This window comes from Lemur catta, chromosome 5 (assembly GCF_020740605.2).
Source record: "Lemur catta isolate mLemCat1 chromosome 5, mLemCat1.pri, whole genome shotgun sequence".
NCBI lineage: Eukaryota > Metazoa > Chordata > Mammalia > Primates > Lemuridae > Lemur > Lemur catta.
Genome location: NC_059132.1, coordinates 102,425,356 through 102,448,524, shown reverse-complemented (window position 1 = coordinate 102,448,524; position 23,169 = coordinate 102,425,356). Strand labels below are relative to the sequence as shown.

Genomic DNA, 23,169 nt, shown 5'->3' with positions numbered 1-23,169 from the left:
GGAATCCATTCAATTATCCAGGTAATAGGTGGGAGGAAGAATCATCCCTCTGTTTAGTTGTTCACAATGCAGGGCCATCAGCTTTCCTGCCACCCCGTGGGGAATGTGACCATGTCGCTTTCCTTTGGCTCTTCCTCCTGCACCTCAGTACTTCCTCATCCTCTTCCAGTAATAAACGCTGAGGTTCTTGTTGGAACACGGTCCCTTTTGTTTCTGCCCCTTTCCCTTTCGGAGTGTTGCCAGGGCTGACAAATATATAATCTCTCTACCCCAGAGAAACCAGCCCAGAATGTGCTTTGGGGCATCTTCAGGTATGATATGACATGAGGTGCTTAAAATCTAAGAGTACTGTTACTACTGGAACACAAAAATACTATTATTGAGGAAATTGAGTTCTTAATCTAACCAGTTTTATGTTTCACAATAAGCAGGGCAGCTTTTTAATTCAGTTCTCCAGTAGAGTCTTAGAAAATGATTGATAGAACTTGCTGTTACATTTCTCTGTTAATGACAGATTTATTTTCCTTTTTGTATTTTCAAGAGTGATTCTTCCTGTTTCTCTGATTTATCTCCCCTCTGCACAGTGTCACTAAGACCATCACACGGTAGTGCTGTCCAGGATTACACTTCATTCCTTCCATTTGCATAGGTTATGAAAGGTTGTATTGGCTTGGGTTCTCTCAGAAGCAGGCCCTAAGCCAAGAATTTGAGTGAAAGTGGTTTATGAAGGAAATCCCAAGATAAACCAGCAAGAAAGGAGGAAAGAAATGAGGGGAAAAAGCAAACAAGGGTTTTATTTCTGTAAAGAAAGTCTCTGACTCTACTTGTTGGGAGGTGGCTCTGAACTATAATTACATCTCAGAGTTTGCTCTGCCTGAAGGCTTTTTCTGTCTCCTTCGTGGGTCAGTCATTGGCTGCAGGTGAGGTACCTGGTGCAGGACAGTATTCTGGAGTCCTTTAAGGATGAGCCGTATGTTAACAATGAAGAGCAGTTACGTCTGGGGGACAGGTGCGGACCCGGTAGAGCAGATCTAAGGATATCAGGATAGGACACCAACGGTGTCCACTACAAAGGCGAAGTCAGAAAACCCCACATATTCATCCATATTTCACTTTCCTTTTACAGCTGAGAGATTTGAGAATCAGAGAGGTAAAATACTTTGCCTAGAGTCTCCCAGCTGGCTGGTAACTGAAGCAAGATCGGACCTCCATGGCCTCGCTCCCTAACCAGTGCTCGAGCACCGGCTGATAGTGGCAAAGGGTGTTACACCTCAGTTCTCTTTCATATTGTAGACGTTTGTCTCAACCTTTTAAAGTACATTTAAAAAAAACTTTAAATCAACTTTTATATATGCAATTATATACAATAAATTGCATTATTTTTAGTATACAGTTTATGAGTTTTTACAAATGTATATACTATGGCAATAATCAAGATGTGGGGCATTCCCATCCCCTCAGAAAGAGCCTTCTCTGTATTGCAGTGAGTGGTCCAGGCCACTGATCTGCTTTGTCGTTGATTAGGTTAGCCTTTGCCTAGTATTTCATGAAAATGGAATCGCACAGCATGTACTGCTTTGTGTCCAGTGTGTTTCACTCAGCATGTGTTTGAGATTCACACATGTATTAGTGTTTTGTTTCTTTTTATTGCTGAGTAGTATTTCATTGTATGGATACACTACAATTTGTTTATCTATTACTGTAATGGACAGTTTTTGTCTATCATGAATAAAGCTGTTAATGAACATTTGTTTACAGGTGTTTTTGTGGATCCCTATTTTCATATCTCTTGGGCAAATAACATGTAAAAGTGCTGGGTTGTGTGGTAATGGCTAAATTGCTTTCCAGAGTGACTGCATCTTACATCCCCAGTAGCAATGACTGAGATTTCCAAATGCATCACATCCTCTCCAGCACTTGATATTGCCAGTTTTTAAATTTTAGCCATTTAGATAGTATGCAGTATTGTTTTAACTTGCATTTCCCTGAAGATTCGTGATGCTGAGTCTCTTTTTATCTGCTGACTGGCCATTGGCATGTAGTCTTTTGTGAATTGTCTGATCAAACCTTTTACACAATTATCAGTATATGTGTGGGTTTATTTCTCGACTCTACTCAGTTCCAAAATAGCTATTTTATCCAGATCATGCTTATTCCATCAAGTCTACATTTCCAGATTTGTTTCTGTTGACTGATTTTTCTCCTGATTATGGGCCATATTCTTGTGTTTTTTGTCACATTTAATAACTTTATAGTGGATACTGGATATTATAAGGTTTTTCGGGGGGGGGGAGAATGCTAGATTTTGTCATCTTTTTAAGTTTTATACTTTTTTCCCACCTAGCAGTTAAGTTACTTGCTTGGTCCTTTAAAACCTTGTTTTGAAGCTTTGTTAGATCAGGTTTGAGTAGCCCTTACTCGATGTCTTGTTTAGATCCATTACTAGGGTGTAACCCTGCTGCGGTCTCCACTCAATTCCCCAGATACTCACTATGGCCTCTCTCCCCTGGCTGGTCATAATCTGAACCTGTCACAGCCCTGTGTGAGCTCGGGAACTCATCTGCATGTAGAGTCCCAGTTGTGCTTTGCCTGGCTTTGTGTATTTCTCCTCTGCATTTTGTGCATCTTAATATTCACCCACAGACTTAATGCAACCCCTCCGTAAGGTTGTGGAATTTCTCCAATCTCTGTGCTTTCCTCTAATTCCACCGGTCGTGGCTTTCTTGAAATCTGCTCTCCCTCCCCCAGCCCCCCAACTGAACAGGACCCCTTTCCTTTGCCTGGGTTACTCCTCTTTGCACTGCTGTGCAAAAAGTGCTTTTAGGTAGAAATGTGGGGTAGTCTTAGGACACATTTTCCTTCTTTCAGAGATCACAGCTTTGCACTACCTGTTGTCCAACATCTGAAAATCAATGTTTCATGTATTTCATTCTGTTTTCTAGTTATTTACAGTGGCCCTGTTATTCCATCATGCCCTTCTTCATTTTTTTTTTAAATCTCTATTCTGTGTAACCTTTTGTGTATCCAGCTTCATGTATTTTCTATGTTAAAGACATGCTTCTATTTGCTCCACATTATGTACTGTTTGTATTTGGTGTTTGGGGGCTGGTTTACACTCAGGTACAGTATTCTGCTGAAGACAAGATCTAAAGTCATAATGCCATAGCTTTTACTCCTTTGAATTATTTTACTTTTATTTTAAAATGTTGTCTTATTGAATACAACATACAAAACAGTGTATAGCTTGAACTATGTAAGTTGAATCAATATTTTTAAAGTGAGCAACCATGGAATTGCGATAAGTGAAAGCAACAGAACACTGTCAGCATGCACAGAGTCTCCTTTATTTGCTCCGTCCCAGTCACAGCCCCTCCCTCCTCAGGGAGATGACGACTGTCCTGTCTTTCACAGTAAAAGGGTCTAATACATGTCCACAGACACAGGGTGATGTTTCAACCTGCACTAACCTTTTGTGGTTCACTGTCCATTCCCTTGTAAACACCATTGTGTCCCAATGCTGGACACTAACTCCTTGGCCCAACATGTGGCCAACCCCCCCCCAAAAAAAACCCCAAAACAAAAAACCATTTGTCTGTTTTAAATTATAAGAAAATGTTTAGGGTAACTTATATTCTTATTTTGTTTTTCTTTGCACTTTGTAGCTTCTACTGTAGCTTCACCACGCAGTGAAGAATGTGTTTGAATTTTATAAAATGTGGGTAACTGCTGTGAAGCCAGAGGATGGAGGGCTGACTTACAGATGGGGTGACGTGGGCTTTGCTACAGAGTGGTGGTGCTGGGTCATGGCTACTTCCTGGAATCACCTGAGGAGCTCTTACACATACCAGGCCTGGGTTCTACCTGCAGAGACTCTAATTGGTCTGGGATTTTTTTACAGGGTCTCTGCATGATTTTGGTGTGCAGAACCAAGGACCGGGATCTTAGACTAGAGCATTCTCCTTAAACCAGGACCAGGGTTTTTTGTTTGTTTATGTATAAATTTTTAATCTGCCATGGACTCAGTGATATTTTTTGTAAAATACTATGAAAATGAATTACTAGAAAAGTAAAAAACAAACAAACAAAAACCTCAAAAAACACCCAGATGCAAAGAAATACAAAGCACAAGCCCCAATATTATTAGATTCAACAGATATAAGAATAATAAAATTGCTATGAAGATTTCAGAATATTTACTGCTGATTTCCGTACTTACTGTCATGGACATGAAACTCAGTTCAGCAGCGGGTGCTGGTGTGCACAGTAGACCAGCTTAGAGTAGTGCTGACGTAGGGGCAGCATGAAGCAGTCCTGTCTTCGACAAATGGCATCACGTGCCATGGAAGTAGGTTGGGTTCAGATAAGGAGGGGCTTGGATGCTGGGACAAATAGCTTGATGTTATTCTGTAGGCATTGGGGAGCCAAAGAATTCTTGAAAGTCATGATCTAATTGGCAACATTGTGTATGATGGATTTACAGTGAGAATACATTGCTGGCAAGAACCTGAAAAGGATGAGGGGTGAAGGGGCATGGACTGGGTAAATAAAACAAAAACTATGACATTTTGGGAACAGTCACTGCAGAAATGCTAGTGGACTCCTCAGAGGATACAAGAATTAAAGCTAGCTACTCCCTGAAGTTTAAATAATCCAGAAAACAAAACTAAATTCTAAAAGAAAAATTGTACCTAATGTATTTTCAGAAACCACACAGATAGAAGATCCAAGGAAACAATGGAGGGGGGAGCAGGAGAAAATGCTCAAGGACTATCTCTCAGTGGCCCAGGACGCACTCAGGACACAGAAGGAGCTGTACCACGTGAAGGAGCAAAGACTGGCATTGGCCCTGGATGAATACGTGCGATTAAATGATGCCTATAAGGAAAAGTCAAGTTCTCGCACAAGCTGTAAGTGCAGTGTGGCTACTCAGACTTTAGAGACGGAGACTGAATATTGTAGGTAGTAGAAGACCACTTGCATTTCTGTGAAGTTTCATTCTAAGTCCTTTCTCCTCCTGGGCTGAAAGAAAACCCTAGGGGGTGAGGGCACACCACAGATTTCTCAGTGAAACCCCTGCACCCCATTCCAGATGAAAGTCTTCCCGTTTGGGGATTCTGTGTGCCGTCTGTTTCTGCTCCTCCCTCTGCCTGATTGTCTTTTATTCATTTGAGTTAATTTTTACCATTTCAGAACAAGACCAGTAATTTGACCTTTTTGCTACTCTTGTAGAATATTTTTAGTGGGGAGGAACTGGAACTCCTAGCTAACGTGAGGTTTCTGTTGATGGCCTGAGTTGATTTACCTCCCCCTCATCTCGTAAATTGATAATGTGGAGCTGGTTTTGTTTAAAGAAGCAGCTGTGATGGGCTCAGAAGTGCTACATAAATTATAAATTCCTGGATAATGCAAAGCTCTCACCTACTGCACCTGCAGTATAGTCCTCTAAGGACATAGATGTATAAAATCTAGAAGAAAATTAAGCACCAGGGTCTGTATGACATTCCACTTTACTGATTTTTTCTTTAAATTATAGAGATTTGAAGGTTACTTTTTATATTTACATGTCTGGTGAATGACAATAAAGGAATTATAAAAAGAAATAAGTATCCACAGAAGCACATAAATCTTGTTTTAAGAGTCAGTAAATTCTAAACTGAGAACTAGTTAGGCAGCTTGTAAATAATTATTTCTTCTTTTTTCTCTTTCCAAAGTATTCTCAGGATCTTCATCCAGTACTAAATATGATCCTGATATTTTAAAAGCTGAGATCTCCACTACACGATTAAGGGTAAGTTTTTAAGTGTGGTTCCAGGTTGACTATGTATAGACTCTAAAGGCTGTGGAAGGAGTGTTAGTGATCATCTCCTGTCTCCACTCATTGTAGCAAACTCCTCTACCTCTCCCTGATGGGTGGTCTTTCTGCCTCTGTTTGAACAAGTTCAGTGTTTGGGATCACCTTTGTTATTGATGTGACACATATTCCATTTATTGCACAGTTTCATTGTTAGAATATTGAATCAAAATTTGAATCTTGATAACTTGTCTTTGCTCATTGTTCTGAGTTTTATCCTCCAGAGTTAAACCATGTTACTCTTTCATCAGACAACCCGATATTTAAAGATGCCTACAATTTGTATCATCATGTCATCATGTCATGCCTTTTCTAGGTCAGACTTTGCTAAGTCCTCATAATTCCTTTTACAGGATTATTTCCTGATCCTTGCCATAAATCTTTTTGACCAAACTGCTGTTAAGGCCAGAGTTTGTTATTCTTGATTTTTGGAGTATTAAAGACTGTTCAAGTAAATAAACTCATGTACCCAAGACCAGGTCATGAAACAGGTTATTACCATGACTACAGAAGCCTCTGTTGTGTCCTTTCATTGTCCTTACGCTTCTCTCTAAAGATATACCGTCCTTATTAACACGAGGTTAGTTGTTGGCCTGCTTTGCACTGTGTAAAACTGGCATGCTACCATATTGTATTGTTTAATGGCTTGTTTTGCTCAACAATGTTTTGAGGTTCATTCACATTCATTTTTATTGCTGTGTAGTATTCCACTTTCGTGTATATACCATAAATTCTTTATCTCATTTACTGGTGATGTACAGAAAAGTTTATGTCAATTTCTGATTATTAAAAATTATGCCTTAATGTACATGTCTATTATACATGTCTTTTGGTGCACATATGTACACAGTTTTGTTGGTTTTGCAGCTAGGACTGGAATTGCTATGTCAAAAAATATACCTATTACACAGCATAGTTCTCCAGGTCCATGATTTTGTAGCAAACAGCAGGATCTCCTTTTTTATGGCTGAATGATCTCACTTATATGTGGAATCGTAAAAAAAAAAAAAAAGTCAAACATACAGAAATAGAAAATAAAACAGTGGTTATGGGGAAGGGGTGGGGGAAGAGGAAACAGAGAGATGTAGTTCAAAGGATATGAAGTAAGCAGATATGTAGGATGAACAAGTCTAGAGATCTGATGTTCAACATGAAGATTGTAGGTAGTAACAGTATATTGTATTAGGGACTTTTGTTAAATAAACAGATTTTAGTTCTTGTAACAAAAAACTGTGAGTTGATGGATATGTTAATTTGCTTTACTATAGTAACCATTTTGTCACATAACATTAGGTTGTAAACCTCAAATATACACAGTACAATTTATTTTAAAAATACACAGTCATGTGTCACTTAACGACAGGGTTACATCCTCAGAAATGTGTCGTTAGATGGTTTCATCATTGTATGAAATGATAGATGCACTTACACAAATGTGGATGGTACAGCTACTATACACCTATGTATGTGGTACAGCGTATTGCTCCTAGGCCACAGGCCTGTACAGCATCTGACTGTACTGAATACTGCAGGCAGTTATAATACAATGGGAAATATCTATGTATTAATATTTAACCATGTCTAAGCACAGAAAAAGTAATGTGTTGTCCTACCAAATTTTTCAACTCCATTAAATCTTATGGGACCACCATCATATATGTGGAGAAATGTCATTATGAGATATGTGACTGTACATGTCTTATTGGATACTGCGTAAGTTTCAGCCATTCCTACTTTCTAATGTCTGCATTTGAGGTTCTAAATTACTTTACATGGCTTTCTCCTACATCCCACAAGTTTTGATTTTTGTATTTTCATTATCACTTAGTTAAAAATATTTTCTTTCTTTATGATTTCTCATATGAGTGTATTGCTTAATTTTCAAACATTTGGAGATTCTTCTTTCATTGATTCTAGCTGAATTACACTGTACTTTTCAATTTTAAAAATTTCTGTTTGATTATTATCTTTATTATTTCTATTGTCCAAATTCTGCACATTGATATATAATTTTTGAACATCTTGTCATCTTTGGTGAGAATCTAGTTTTCCTTCTTGTAGGTAGTTAGGCTAGGGGCAGATAATTTTAATCCAATCAGAATTGGAGCTGACTGGAATGTGGGCTTCAGTCCCTTTCTAAAGGTGAGTCTATTTCCAGTTTAGCCTTTCTCTTGGGGCAAAACTCTTCAAAGTCCTAGTGAAACACTTGGAATGTTTTACCAGGGCCCCTTGTGACTGATCGAGGCTGAACTCCAAATCTCTCCCCTTATGCCTCAGCTCTGGAACTGCCAGAGTTCTCTGTGTCTCAGGCGCTCAGTCACTACATGCTTCCAACTTCGCAGTTTCTCTGTGGTGTCAGCAAATACCTCAAAGGGAAAAACAGTGACATGTTTGGGTCATGACACTGAGCTTCCCTTATCTTCTAGATCTTTAACACAAATTCTTGCTACCTTAGTAGTTCTCCAGTGTCCTTAAATAGATGTCTGTTTCCACACAACTTTTCTATTTGTTCTCTGAAAGAGTGTGAAAAGGTTTGTCTACTCTTACTGGAAGCCAAAGCTCTCGTTAGTATGAATTTCTTGGTTTTGTTTTTGAAGTCATTGATAGAAGTGTTCTGTGTCATTCTACAGTAAATATCCCTCTCAGGGCCTTGGGGCCACATGTGGCCCTCTGGATCCTTGAGTGTGGCCTTTTGACTGAATCCAAATTTTTGGAATAAATACATTTAATAAAGGATTTGCATTTGGTCAAGGAGCCACACGTGGCCTTGAGGCTGCAAGTTCCCCACCCCTGCCAGGTGTCCTGGACCCCTTACTCTTTTAATGCATCCATATTTCTCTGCACATTTCTCAATAATGTCATGTGAAGGTTTGTCAAATACCTTAGTGCTGTGTCTCTATATTGTGTTTATACATTTCTGTGATCTACTAGGCTAGATACCTTATCTTAAAAAAAAGAAAAAGCAAAAAGAAGTGAAGGCATTTTTGGTCAAAACTTAAACTCCAGTACTCACTCGAGCTATGTGCTTCTGAGAACATTATTACTTATTACTGCCCTTTGAAATTTTAATCATTTTTTACAGTTCTTATCTTTGTAAGACATGTGTAAATGGAATAACCACAATAAACTTTAATAGTCTGTCCACTTAAATCCCTTGTAGGAAATATGAAAACTTAGGGAGAGATTTAAAAACAAAAACATATTAGGATTATCTCATCCAATAATCATTGAGAAGGAAATGGAGCCCCCATCCCAATCAGAGATGTCACAGGAGGTTCCAAGTGATCATGTTCCCCAGAACTGTCTTCTAGTGTAGCAGAATCTCTTATATAAAGCTTATTCTTTGCCAGGTTTAGTTGGCTCTTAATATCAGAGGCCTCGTACGAAGAGGAAGTTCATAGTGTGATAGGTTAAAACTTGAAGTGTGTATCAGTAGCAGAATGGATGAATGCATTTGGTATGGTCATGATGGAGAACATTATATAGAAATGAAAATAGATGAACATGATTGCATGCAGTGACACAATGTTGAGTGAATGAAGCTAGGCACAAAAGAATACACACATATGAAGTTCAAAAATGACAAACTATTTCAAGAATTAGAAGTCAAGATAGTGGTTACCTTTGAAGAAAAGGGGAGGGTTAGTAATTTGGAGGGGCACAAGAACGACTTCTGGGTTTCCGATAATGTATTCTTTCTTCATCTATTGGCCATTATGTGGGTGTTTTAACTTTGGGGTCATTATTGAGTGGTATGCTTAAGGTTTTTTTCTTTTCATTATATATGTTACACTTGTAAGTTAGAAGTGGCATAATTTGGAAATCCAGAACTATACACTTATAAATAATAATGGGTCAAACATACATGAATGCTGTTTGCTAAAATTAGTGAGTAAAACTTGGGAAAAGAGGATATTTGCATAGCCTGAAAGTATCTCCCTGCAAATATGTATTATTTAACTGTGGTGGTTTTAACGTGTCCACTGTTTTTTTGATACTTTTCTTCTTCTTGAGTATGGGCTAGATATAGTACCTTCTGATGGATGGAGTGTGTAAGAGAAAAAATAGTTAATTTACAGTGAAGAAACCTGGCAAACCCTGCTGTAACCAGGGTTTACATCACCAGCAATAAGTCCTGTTGATAGCATGTAGCATAGCAGATATCATTTGATGAGAAGGACACATCACCTGTGTGGTATTCTCTGCCAAATCCATGATCTCAATCTAATTATGAGAGAGCATCAAGCAAACCCAAATTGAGGTACACTTTATAAAACATCTGGTTATCTCTGTGCAAAAATGAACAGGGCCGAGACAAGGAAGGAGTGAGGAGCTGTCACATACCGGAGGCACCTAAGGAGACTTGACAGCTGAATACAACGTGGCTCCTGGGTTGGGTCCTGGAATAAAAAAGGACAAGAGTGAAAAAACTGGAGAATCAAAAAAAATCTAGTTTAGTTGTGTAGAAAGAGAGAGAGAAACTTACAGCCTTAAATGCATATACTAGAAAGGAAGAAAGTATTAAAATTAATGAGCAGTGCACTCAACCTAAGAGCAACAGAATAAGTCCAAAGAGAATAGAAGGAAAGCAAAGTTAAAGGCATAAATTATCAAAATAGAAAACATGGCTATGATAGGCCAGCAAAAGTAAAATATGATTTTTTGAAAGAATAATAAAATTGACAGATGCCTGTCAGGATTGACTCAAAAGTGAGAGAGAAAAGGAATAAATAAAAAAGTACAAGGAATGAAAAGGGATAAAACTACGAATGTTTAAGAAATAAGACATTATGAGGAAATTTATAATATTACATTTGAATTTTGAAATGAAATGGTTAATTCCTATTAAAATATTATTGACCAAAAATGACTCAAGATGAAAGAAAAAAATCTGATTAGCCCTGTTGCTATCAAAGAAATTTCAGGGAAACCGTCAGGATGAGGCTAGCATAACTTTGACACCAAAGTCTGACAAGATTGTATGAGAAAAAAATGTGTAAGCTAGCCATGTTCATAGGCATAGAAGCAAAAATCCTAAGCGAAATATTGGTAAACTAAATACAGCATTTAAAAATAATATATCAGGGCCGATGTGGACTTAGCCTAGGAAAGTACAGTTTTGGATTTGAAAATTATTCACTGTACTAACAGAGTGAAGGGAAATAATTAATCATTCCAATAGATGCAGAGAAAACATTTTGATAAATTCAGCTTCTGTTGATGTTTTCTTTTAAAGAATCAATCCAACCAGGAGTGCCGTAGAACAGGGTGTGGGGAAGGAAGGAGAGCTGGTTACACGTCTGAGTGTTGTGTTCAGGGAAAGTTTCATCGTGAAGGCAGCTCTGGAGCAAAGACTGGGTGGGGTGTTGAAAATGTTAGTTAGGTGGGGAAGAGTCGGTGTGAAGGTCCTGATGGAGGAGAAAGTGTGGGACCTTCAAGGATCCACTTGAAGAAATGTGGCCACAACAGAGGGAGGATGGGCAGAGTAGCAGGAGAGGAAGTGAGAGCTGGTCAGGCAATGAGAGGACGACACCGAGAGCCTGCAGGCCTCACCACGCTGAAAGGGTTTGGATGTTCATCTGAAATTGGGAGACATTTGACTAAGTTTTTATCATTTGTATTTATTTTTTGCTAGTTTAATTGATAGATAAGATATCGTGGTTTTTGATTTTGTCTTTGTTAGGTAGTGATTTGTTTAGTTTTTTGGTGGTGATCTACCTTTTCTCTTTCCATTTGCCAGTTTATTTTTTTTAACAGCTTTAGTGAGAAATAATTCACATACTATACAATTTACCCATTTAAAATATACAATTTAATGGTATATTCATAATTATATACACATTATCACAATCTAATTTTAGAACATTTTTGCCGCCCAAAGGGAATTCTGTACCCTTTAGCAGTTACTCCCCATTCCCCGCTTGCCTACCCTACTCCCAAGCCCCAAACGGCCACCACTTTCTGTCTTTCTAGATGTGCCTGTTATAGACATTTCATATGAATGGAATCATCCAACATACGATCTTTTGTGACTGGTTTCTTTCACTTTGCATAATTGTTTTCAAGGTTCATCTTGAAGCATTTATCAGTACTTTATTCTTTTTATTGACAGATAATATTCCATGATACAGATATACCACATTTTATTTATCCCCTCATCAGTTGGTGGATATTTGAGTTTTTACTTTTTGGCTATTATGAATAATGCTACTCTGAATATATGTGTACAAGTGATTGTGTAGATATATATTTTCATTTCTCTTGGATATATGCCTTGAAACAGAATTTCTGGGTCATGGGGTAACTTGCTGGTTTAATTATTTGTGGAGAGCCGGGGACAGTGGCTAACACCTGTAATCCTAGCACCTTGGGAGGCCAAGGCAGGAGGATCTCTTGAGGCCAGGAGTTCAGGACCAGCCTGAGCCCCATAGCTAGACCCTGTCTCTATAACAAATAGAAAAATTAGCCAGACATGGTGGCATGCACCTGTAGTCCCAACTATTCTGGAGGCTGAGGCAGGAGAATTGCTTGAGCCCAGGAGTTTGAGGTTGCAGTGAGCTCTGATCACACCACTGCACTCTAGCCCAGGCAACGGAGCAAGACCCTCTCAAAAAACAAACAAAAATAAATTATTTGTAGAGATCTAGCATTGACTTTCCATATTTTTATCTATTATTTGTATCTTGAGAGAATATATATCATAAAATTTTTCTCATTGGCTTTTGTCTTATCTCCTTTTTATTGTTAAACAAAAGGTTTTTTTTTGAGACAGAGTCTCGCTCTGTTGCCCGGCTAGAGTGAGTGCCGTGGCGTCAGCCTAGCTCACAGCAACCTCAAACTCCTGGGCTTAAGCGATCCTACTGCCTCAGCCTCCCGAGTAGCTGGGACTACAGGCATGCGCCACCATGCTCGGCTAATTTTTTCTGTATATATTTTTAGTTGTCCAGATAATTTCTTTCTATTTTTAGTAGAGACGGGGTCTCGCTCTTGCTGAGGCTGGTCTCGAACTCCTGACCTCGAGCGATCCACCCACCTCGGCCTCCCAGAGTGCTAGGATTACAGGCGTGAGTCACCGCGCCCGGCCAAAAGGTTTTTTAAAAATAATGTATTTTAACCATTTTGTTTCTAATCATAGAATCCATTTATTAGTCATCATAAATGGTTCTAGCAGCATCTGGGATTCTGTTTTCCTCTATTCTTTAGGAAAATATAAAAAACTTTTAGTCTTAATTCTTTGCCCATCTGGAGTTGATGTCTTGTTTTCTTTAAAGGCGCCTATAGAGATGAAGCAAGGTAGTGAGGATTTTTAGCAACTTTTAGCAAGGTGGACGTGGTAGTCAAGAGGAAGATTTCCAAAGGAGCAAGCTGACAGTTGCCCTTTATTGGCTTGCATAAGGAGCTCCCTTCAAGACAGTGGAGAAAATGGTGAAAAGGGAAGGTAATCATTAGTAAAATACCATTTTGCTCATTATAGCTTTAACGTTGCAAGGTTCACTTTTAGGGCAAACTTTTGAAACCCGCCTGTCTTGTGATACTGCCGAGGTTAATAGGTTTCCAGAATTTACTTTTCCTTCATTGTCATCCTCTTCCTCTTCTTCTAAAATAAAACTTATTACACTGGAATTGGAAGAGGTGGCAAGAGGCTCTAAGATTTCTAGTCATACTTATCACTTTTAGTCACAGTTATCTACCTGGTTTTCAGAGATAACTTTGAAATCAATTTAAAATGTCAGTTGCTTTTTGTAGTCAGTATGGAAGGCAGGAAATGTGCAAAAGTCATGGGTCTCTTGCCTCCAATTTATTACTCTGGATTGTGAGATTTGATTCCGTAGAAATGGGTCTATAAAAGTAGATGGTTGGCTACAGCCGCAGAAAGGTCAGTAACCAAGAGAAGATGCAGGCTCTAGGGCTTGTGGGCTGTTCATGTCTTCAATCCAGGTGGTATATGGAAACAAATTTCTAAGGTAGAATGAGGGTCATAGATTTTATTTAGGTTGTTTTGCTATAATTCTTGTTTGTCTTTGGTTTTACATTTATTATGATGCCATTAATAAGTAAACTTTTATAATTGTATTTTTTAAAAAATTCTCCTGGGTTCTAGACTGATCTCTGTTGCCTCGTAGCAGTGTAACCTTCAGCAGGTTGCTTGCTTTTTCTCTTTAGGTCTCAGATTCCTCACCTATAAAATGAGAATTAAAACTATATCTAGTAGAGTCGTTTTGAGAATTGAAAATAGGCATTTATATTTAGCACAATACCTGGAATACAGAAAAGGTGCTCCTGAATTTAGCTCTCCTTGTTGCTTCTTAGTAGCGTCTACATTATGCTAAGCTTGCAAGTCAGCATTAGCTTAATCCTTTAGCTGTAATCTAAGGACATTTTCTAGGTCCTACATTTGAGGGTGGGTGGGAGAACAGAATGATAGAAATAGTGATCCTCCAATAGCCAAAATGATGCCAGATGGTTTCAGAGAAAAAAGGTTGTTGAACTACTAGTTCTGACTGTATTCATAAAACCAAAAACAATTAGAAATAATGTCTGGTTGGAAATAACATCTGTTTTCACATGTCAGTATAATGTGAGCAAACTTTTTCATAGTTATTAGTAATAAAATGCAACATTGACATTTGGGAGCCAGTAATCATTTAGGTAATCCACTAAGAAGACTCCTCAAAATAAAAACTAGCTTATAGCTGATTTCAGATAAATTAAATAATGTAGAAGAAAAGAATGCATAGGTTAGCTTCCTATATGATTATCACACAGCATACAATAAAATCACATCACCTAAACAGAGGAGAGTCTCCGTTTGTCAAAAGTTAATTTTAGATTTTTTTAAATTCCAATTTTTATTTTATTGTGGTGAGAACACTTTACGTGAGATCTACCTTCTTAACAAATTTTTATGTGTACAATGTTTGTTAACCATAGACACACTGTTGCACAGCAGATCTCTGAACTTTCATCTTGCATAACTGCACAGACCGTTGAACAACTCCCTCTTTCCTCCACACCGCGGCCCCTGGCAACCGTCATTCTGCTTTCTGCTTCTTTGAGTTTGACTATTTTAGGTACTTAATGTAAGTGGAATCATGCAGTGCTGGTCCTTCTGCGACTGGCTTATTTTACTTAGCATGATGTCCTCACAGTTCATCAATGTCACATTTTGCAGCATTTACTTCTTTTTTAAGGCTGAATAATATTCCAGCTGAATAATATATAAATAATATAATATTATATATCATATATAATATATAATGCATATAAATAAATCATATAATATTTAAGGCTGAATAATCTGAGTAATACACATTATGTATGTAGTACATTTTCTTTACCATTCATCTGTCATTGAACATTTAGATTATTTCTACAGCTTAGCTATTATGAATCACGCTGCAGTGAACATGGGAGTGCTAATATCTCCTCAAGATAAAGAATATTTTAAATAATTTTTAAAAATTTAAATTGGTCTGTCATCACAATCCAAATGATTTTAAGTAGAATGCTATTTTATGCCAATGAGTTACACTGATTATTTTAATTCAGTTCTAAGTGGGCTCATTATCACTATTGTTTTTATTAACTGTGTTTTCAAAGGTAAAGACAGGTTTCAGCCTAGCTATTTGTGTTGTTATTGATTTTTTTTATTAACCTTTTTTTTTAAAGATAAAGTATTATTGTCTTTTTGGCAAAAAGCACTTGAGAATGCTGTCCAAAATAGAAGTACTTGTGGAATGAGCTCTTGATTACTGATGGTTCTTTTGACATGATAATAGTCTAATATTAAAACTGAAATGTTTTTGTTTTATGATACACTGTGAATGAGCTCGTTGCTCTTGGTCACAATTACAGCACCTTCAGAATCCAGTTCAGGCATCTCCTTCCTCCACGAGGTCAGCCCTCATCCTCGTGCCATAAGTAATCCTCTCCTCCCTTGGCTTCTAACAGAATTGTTTATACCTCTCTTTGTAGTTATAAATTGGGCCTTGAAATATAATTATTTGTATTTCTATTCCCTAATAAAATATAAATGCCTTAGGGCACAAACTGTTACATTAAGATAAACTCAACAGATAAATTATTGACTATCTACCTTGTCCAAAGTACTGCGCCTTAAGGGATACAAACACGAGTATTACACAGCTCGCCCTCAGCATTTTGTTCCTCAAAGGGTCTCGTCTCCCTCTTGACTTTTTCTCTTATATTCTGTAATGCTCTTTTTTGTTCCTCCCGTTTCTCTTACCACTACTTCACTGTATATTTTGCCTCTCCCTCTAGTAGACTTCTGAATAATGAAGATGCCCAGGGCTTGTTCCTGAACTCTCTTCTCATCAGTACACACCCTCTTTAGGTGATCTCAGTTATTTTGATGCATCTAAAATATCATTTCTATGCCAGTGACTCTTAATTTTCTATCTCTAGTTCAGACACTTGTTCTGAACATCAAGTCCACATATCCCAATTGCCTTTGAAGTCTCATGGGCATCCCAAAAATAAATGTCTTAAAGAAAATCCTCGATCCTTACCCCCAAATTTGGTCCCCTCTCCAGGAAAACACCTTTACCTACCCAGTTGGCAAGCCAACATCCTGAGTGTGACCTTCATCACATCTCCCCCCACTGTCTCAATGAGCCCATGGCCCAGTCCTGCTGACTCCTTCTCTGCATTGTACTCCTCCTCTGGGCTCTGCTGTCTAGCACCTGCCCAGGCACCTGCACTGTGGTTTGGCGTCTCTGGTCTAATCACCACAGAGTTGTCACAGTGATTATTTATAATCACAAGGCTGATCATGCTTGAAAAATCCCTCCTTGATTCTCATTGTTCTTGGGATAAGATTTAGAAATCCTCAACTTGGCTTCAAGGCTCTTTATAATCAGGCCTTCTCCAATCCCACTTTATGCCACCCCACCCCCTGGAATCCAGCAGCAGGAGGGAGCATTCTTTAAATTCCACAGGTTTGCTGAGTCTCCCTCCCCTGTGAGGGTTTTTGCACAGGCTCTACCTTTTGAGAACCCTCATCTACCAAGGGAACCCCCACAACTCTCCCTGTCTGCTTAGACATCATTTCCTCAGACAGGCTTCATCCAACTACTCAGACTAAATTAGGTCCCATCCTCCTTTTAGATCTCAAATTATCCCCACCTTTTTTTCATAGCATCTCTGGTCATTGGTAAAATTTATTTCACTGTGTGATTATTTGGCTTATGTGGCCTCTCACTTGTTCTGTCAAGATCCCTGAGGGCAGGGATAATGCGTGTTTTGTTCACACTTCAGGCCCAGGACCTGACATGTGATGGAGAGTCAATAACTAATTGTGGAATGAGTGAAATAAATGGGCAATACAAGTTTGAAAGCACACTAAACTACTGCACAACAGAATGTATTTAACACTTAAGGTTGTAACTTAACATACAGAAATAAGTTCCTAGCTGTCATGGGAAGACCTTTATGGAATTCATGACTAAACCGGGCATGTACTATTTTTCTGATCTGTCAAATTTTAGCATTGTTATTACCAAAGAATATATTTGACAACAGGAAAAAAAATTTTTTTAGCAGTTAGACAACAAATATTTATCAGTCATTTAGCGTTTGCATGGTACTGTTCTAGACGCTCAGGGTACAGCTGGTGGGATGCAGCTTGCTTTCCCGTGGAGGAAAGACAGTAGACAAGTACACAAGAGGCTGGGCAAGGTGGCCCACACTTGTAATCCCAGCAGTTTGGAAGCCACGGTGGGAGGATCAATTGAGGCCAGGAGTTGGAGGCCAGCCTGGGCAATATGGTGAAACCCTGTCTTTACAAAAAATAAAAAAATTAGCAGGGTGTGGTAGTGTGCACCTGTAGTCCTAGCTACTTGGGAGGCTGAGGTGGGAGGATCACTGGAGCCCAGGAGTTCAAGGTTACAGTGAGCTATGATCAGACCACTGCACTCCAGCCTGGGTGACAGAGCAAGGCTTTGTCTCTTAAAAACAAAACAAAACAAAAAACCCAAGTACATGGGAAATTTCAGCTCTTGAAAAGTACTATGATCTAAATAAAACAGTCATAGCATGGATAAGGTGGTGAGAGAGGAGTCCTGCTTGAAAACGTAATGTTTGGCTAACATCAGAGTGATGAGGAGTCAACCACTGGAGACCTGGGAAGAGCTTTTCAGGCAGAGAGAACAGTGTACGTAGAAACACTAAGGCACGTATCAGCTGAGCATATCCAGGAAACGGGTGGCCAGTGGTCCTCGGCACCGTGAATGAAGGCATGAGTACAAGCTTTTAGAGTTAGCCGTGCAATGGCTCGAAGTTCTCACTCTGCCGTTTATTGGCTGTTCGTCACAAAATGGAGACCATGATGATGTCCAGCTCATAGGAATGTTGCTGAATGAGATAATTAAGGTAAATAGTAGTTATATACATCACTGATAATATAAACATAATATGCCTTCCAAATAATTTATGTGAAGGAGAAACTGGTAAGGTGAATGTTACTTAAACTAATGGCTTTATTTATGTGTTAATAGTTTACTAATTTATTGTCTTTTAAAACAATGTACTATGTTGCTAGTTATTTACAAACATTAATATTTACATTGATTTTTCATGAAAGGTTAAAAAGCTGAAGAGAGAACTCTCACAGATGAAGCAAGAACTGCTCTATAAAGAACAAGGCTTCGAAACATTGCAACAGTGAGTATAAAAATACTGAAATCGACTTCAGAATAGGCTCCCTAACGAATACAAAGAAAATAGAAGTACAGATTACTTAAGGGATTTCTCAAAGAAACATGAAGTAAAAAGCTCAGAACTCTATACCAAGAAAACAAAAACGCAATCAACCAACAGGCAAAAAACTTGGGAAAAATCTATACACTTGAAAAGGTCTGAAGTTTTTATTAATCATTGGGGATTCAAGGAAACCAAAGTGAAAACCTTAACTTTGTCTCCTAGACCCCTGCCAGCCTCCTCTAGGGTTGTAGTAAACAGCTGAGAGCAGGCACAGGAGCGCCTGTCTGCATTCCGCTCCAGAGGCTGGACTGGCCTGGCTGGACTGTGCTAGACCCCAGAGGAGCCTGCAGCTGAGGGCTGGAGGCATCTCTCTGCCTCTTTGTCAGCCCTAGGAATGACCTAGAGTCTAACCCTGACTGACCTCAGGGCTGCAAGAGCAAGTCAGGACTGTCAGCAGAGGAGCTGGGGCATATTCCTCACTTCCTGCGTTCCCTGTCCTTTCCAGCTCAGTACTGAAGTCTGGTGGGCTGTTGGCATACCTTTAGGCTAGGCCAGGTTAAATGAAAATGTAGATGACAGAGGGGCACAGGATCTGGAAGTCTCCCCATTCCCAGAACCTGGAAGCCACTGTTCTCCCTGCTGATGAGGCTGAGCCTACCCAAACCATGACAGACACACCCGAGACTTTCTAACCCCACAGGGTCTCTCAGGGAAGAGAAGCAGCCCATGGGTTTTTAGCCACATGACCACAGAAGGGATGGAAGGTGGTATCCCCTGAAAGCCATCCACTGCTTCTTACTTCCCTCCTGCTTGGTGCCGCCAATTGCGGTGCAGTGTTTCTAGGGATTTCCCTGGTCAGTTTCACGTTCCGCGTCCAGGCAGGTTTCACGTTCTTCCTGGCATCTCCCTCAGTGGCACCTCAGCGGTGCCCAGCTGGTCTCAGGAGCCACCTCTGTGGAAAGTACCCAGCTCTGTTCCTTTTCCCTGTGGAATCCTGTTCTGCCTTCTGCTGTTAGGATACTTGGGAGAGTCTGGCAGCAAGGCGTTGCCTTCTCTAAAGACCCCACGTGTCACTGGCCAGACAGATGTAAGCTGGTGGTTCTGTGTGTTTGGGTGACAAGTTGTATCTTGGGACACCCAGTGCTGCTCTTGACCACCAGTCAGGCACGTAACTCTCATTTCAGACGTTTGCTGTTACGGCTCAGTCTTCTTGTTTGCCGCTCGCCTCATGTGATTATGACCCTGATGTTCTTTCAGATGCTCCCATCGGTGGTTCTCAAATCTGACTGCATGTTAGAATAATCTGGGGTGATCTTAAAAAATAACTGTTTGTGGTCTCCCCCGAGGCATATTTTATGAGATCCTGGGTGCTTTTCAAGTATAGCCATGTCCTAAGAACCTCAGCTGGCATAGGGCTCTCCAAAAAACCAAGGACACCTAGAATGACATAAATGTTTTTTCTAGTAATTGTTTGTCAGCATAAAGCACGGCTTTGTGGTGGGGATGGGGAGAAAAGACAAACTTTGAAGAGTGCCACAAAATGTTTAGCCACATGTTAAACACTTTTAAAGCACTTGAAATTATAACTCCTATCACCAGCCAGGATTAAAGGTTAGCCAAACTTGCTGTTTTTGTTATATTGATGTAACAGTGCTGTATTGTTTCAAAGCAGTTTGCTTGCAAGAAATTTTTATAGGAATCTAAGGCATGTTTAAGAATCTGTCAATAACATTCCATAAGAAAACAATAGACATTTGTTGTAGAAATTCAGGCATTCTCTTGCAATGATTCTAATCCCTTGAACCAAGAGCAGAGAGATATGGTATCAAACATCAGAGACCTCTCCTGTTGAGCTTAACTATAGACAAAATAAAGCTGTTTTTATTCAAATATTAACCAACATACTACTGTATCACTGAATGATAATTGATTGAACCCAGAGAGCAGACTTTTTAAGAAACCACATTCCTGAATACTATAAAGGAACTTTTATTTGTGGCTATGACAGAAAATACATTTCAAGAAAAGATTTAAATAGAATCCCATTGTAGGCTTTTGTAACTTTTCATTTATTTGCAGTAGAATGGAATATTTTTGTTGAATCTGGTAATGTAATTTAAGCTTCGGCTTTCATTTTTACTTGGTACAATAGTTTTATGCTGGGTGAACAAATATAATTTTGTTCTCTACATTATTCATTTCGGTTCATGGGCCCAAATTTGACTTTAGCCTAACCAGTAGACTAAGTTATGTGTAAATGGATACCAGGAAGGTGCATATTTCTGTCTTGTTGCCTCCAGTGTGTATTAAGAATTGGAAAATGGAAAGTTATGAAACACCCAGCAAGCCACGAGCATATGCAGACTCTAAAAGTTTAGCTCTGGGGTCCACACATTCCAGAGAATGTGTCTAAATGAAAATCTTTTCTTTCCAAGGAGACTAAGATATAGGGCAAAAATTAATTAGAGGGTACATACAAGTCAAGAACTTCTAAAAAATTTTTAAGAAAAAAATTGGTACTTCTCATTAGGAACAAAAAGCACAATACTTCATTTTAAAAGTCAGCAAATGATGCTCTTGTTTGTATTTTATTTTATATTTTATTTTAAGGTAAGTTAGGGTCAAAAGAGAGAAAAGGTGGGAAATGGAAATTGGAGAAGAAAAAGGAAAAGCATTAGAAGTAAAGGAAAAAAGCAACATATAAAGTAAAGTAGAGAGGTTCAAAAGAGGCACAAAAAAGAAAGACCAAAAGGGGTCCCATGGTGAATGCTGAGTCGAGGCAGCTTGCTCGTCATTCAGCATTCTGTTGAGCAGGGGATAACCAAGACATTTTTCATTTGTTTTTAAAGCTCTCTGAAATTTAAATTAGCAGTCCTGAACTAGTTCTGCTTTTATTTTTGAATGTTAAAAATTTATTTCTGCTTTTATTTTCAAATAATAAAGTTTATATTATTCAAGTTTTATAAATTCACTATGACACTATGACACAGTTTCAGATATCTGTATTACTAGCTATTTCATGAAATCTCAGTTTTGTTTTGTTAGTTAAAAGCACTGCACTTGAAAATGCCAAAATGTTGTATTTGTAAATAGCGCTTGTTGTATTTAATAAGTCTTTACCTCAACTAAGTTGGTGGATATAATATTTAGGGGAGCTAGAAATTTCACTGATAGATCCCTTCCCAAATGTATGGAATTAACCAATATTCAAAGTACTTTACTGTTCTCATCAGATATTCTAAATGTAAGAGCCCCAAGCCTGAATCTGTCATTTTAGGGTAGTTGGCCTACTAGCTAAGTATCTATGCAATTTAGGGCCTAAATTTGCATATACTTTCTGGCCTCGGTTTCTTTGTTTGGAAGAAGTTTGACTAGGGAATTTCTAGGGTCTCCACCCATCCTAGACTGTGTGTGTGTGTGTATGTGTGTGTGTGTGTGTGTGTGTGTGTGTGTGCGCGCACATGTGCATGTGTAATTCTGTAACTTGATTGGTTGTACTTTATTATCAGATGACCTTATGGTCAAGTTTATTTTATTTTCTTGGTTCTTTAAGGCTTTAATTGCTTGTTCAGCAGTGTAAAATATTTACTAAAATAGTACTTGGGGAAATGTGTTATCTACAGACTGCACTTGTTTGAGTAAACTTTGCAAGAGTAATGAAGATGGCATTGTTTTATTTTTTTTAGATTTTACCTTTTACATTGAAAATAAATATTAATTATTAAATATTTTAAACCAAATGAGCTCAGAATGTTTTCTCTGATTTTGTAGGTGTCATTTCTCTGGAGGGACTAAAAATATGTCTAAGAACGTGTATAGAGTTGCTGACAAATCCTGTACAGCATAGGTAGCCAGGGAAAACTAGGGAAGTGGTCATGAAAAGAATGTTAAACTATTTTTTAAAAAGAATTGGGCGATTTGGTTTGGGCCCTTTAAACACAAAGAATGGGGTTACAGGGAATCCTCTATCCTAGGATGATGCTGTGAACTGTAAGGACATTTGGTAAAGCAGGTCTGCGGGGATAATAAATTAGCTCATCGAAGAGTTCTTTATTCAATGTGAGTTGACAAAATGAACACATCTGCCCTTCTGCCTTGTCCCTAAGTTTGTATTCATTCAGCAAGGCAAGCAATTTTATCTCCACTCACAACTTTCATAAAAATAGAGAAAATACTTTCTATAGATTTAAAAAGAAGTAAGTAGCCACACAATCCAAATACTGTAGGATACTCACTAGTATAAATAATGATTCATTTATTAACTCTTTATTAAAGGCCTACTAGCTGCAGGCCCTGTGCTAGGTTTTACACAGACATTACAGCAAAACATGTGAAATTAGCTGGCAGTTTATTGGCATTTCTGTTCTGCTAAAGGACTTGTCCATGTCCCTCACCCTTCTCAGGGTGGAGATCTGGATCAGCACTCGGTGAGGTTTGGGCTCAGCCCGCAGTGGGATCACCCGAACAGACTGAAGACAAAAAGACATGTTTTTATTTGAGCCTAGAAGTGATCAGAAATGGACCATGTATGGAGTGGGGGGTGGGAGAAGTCTTAGCTAGATGTGATTAAAAGAGAAAGGAGGAGAAACAATCAGCCT

At 38.7% G+C, this 23,169-nt stretch overlaps 1 protein-coding gene across 1 annotated transcript in view; it reads left to right on the top strand.

Moving 5' to 3' along the window:
* Nucleotides 1–23,169, top strand: part of WWC2 (WW and C2 domain containing 2) — a 171,269-nt gene that overhangs the window by 88,345 nt on the left and 59,755 nt on the right. The window contains 3 exon segments of the mRNA XM_045552450.1: nt 4,704–4,907; nt 5,712–5,788; nt 18,453–18,532. Of these exon segments, the coding sequence (XP_045408406.1) occupies nt 4,704–4,907; nt 5,712–5,788; nt 18,453–18,532 (361 nt within the window).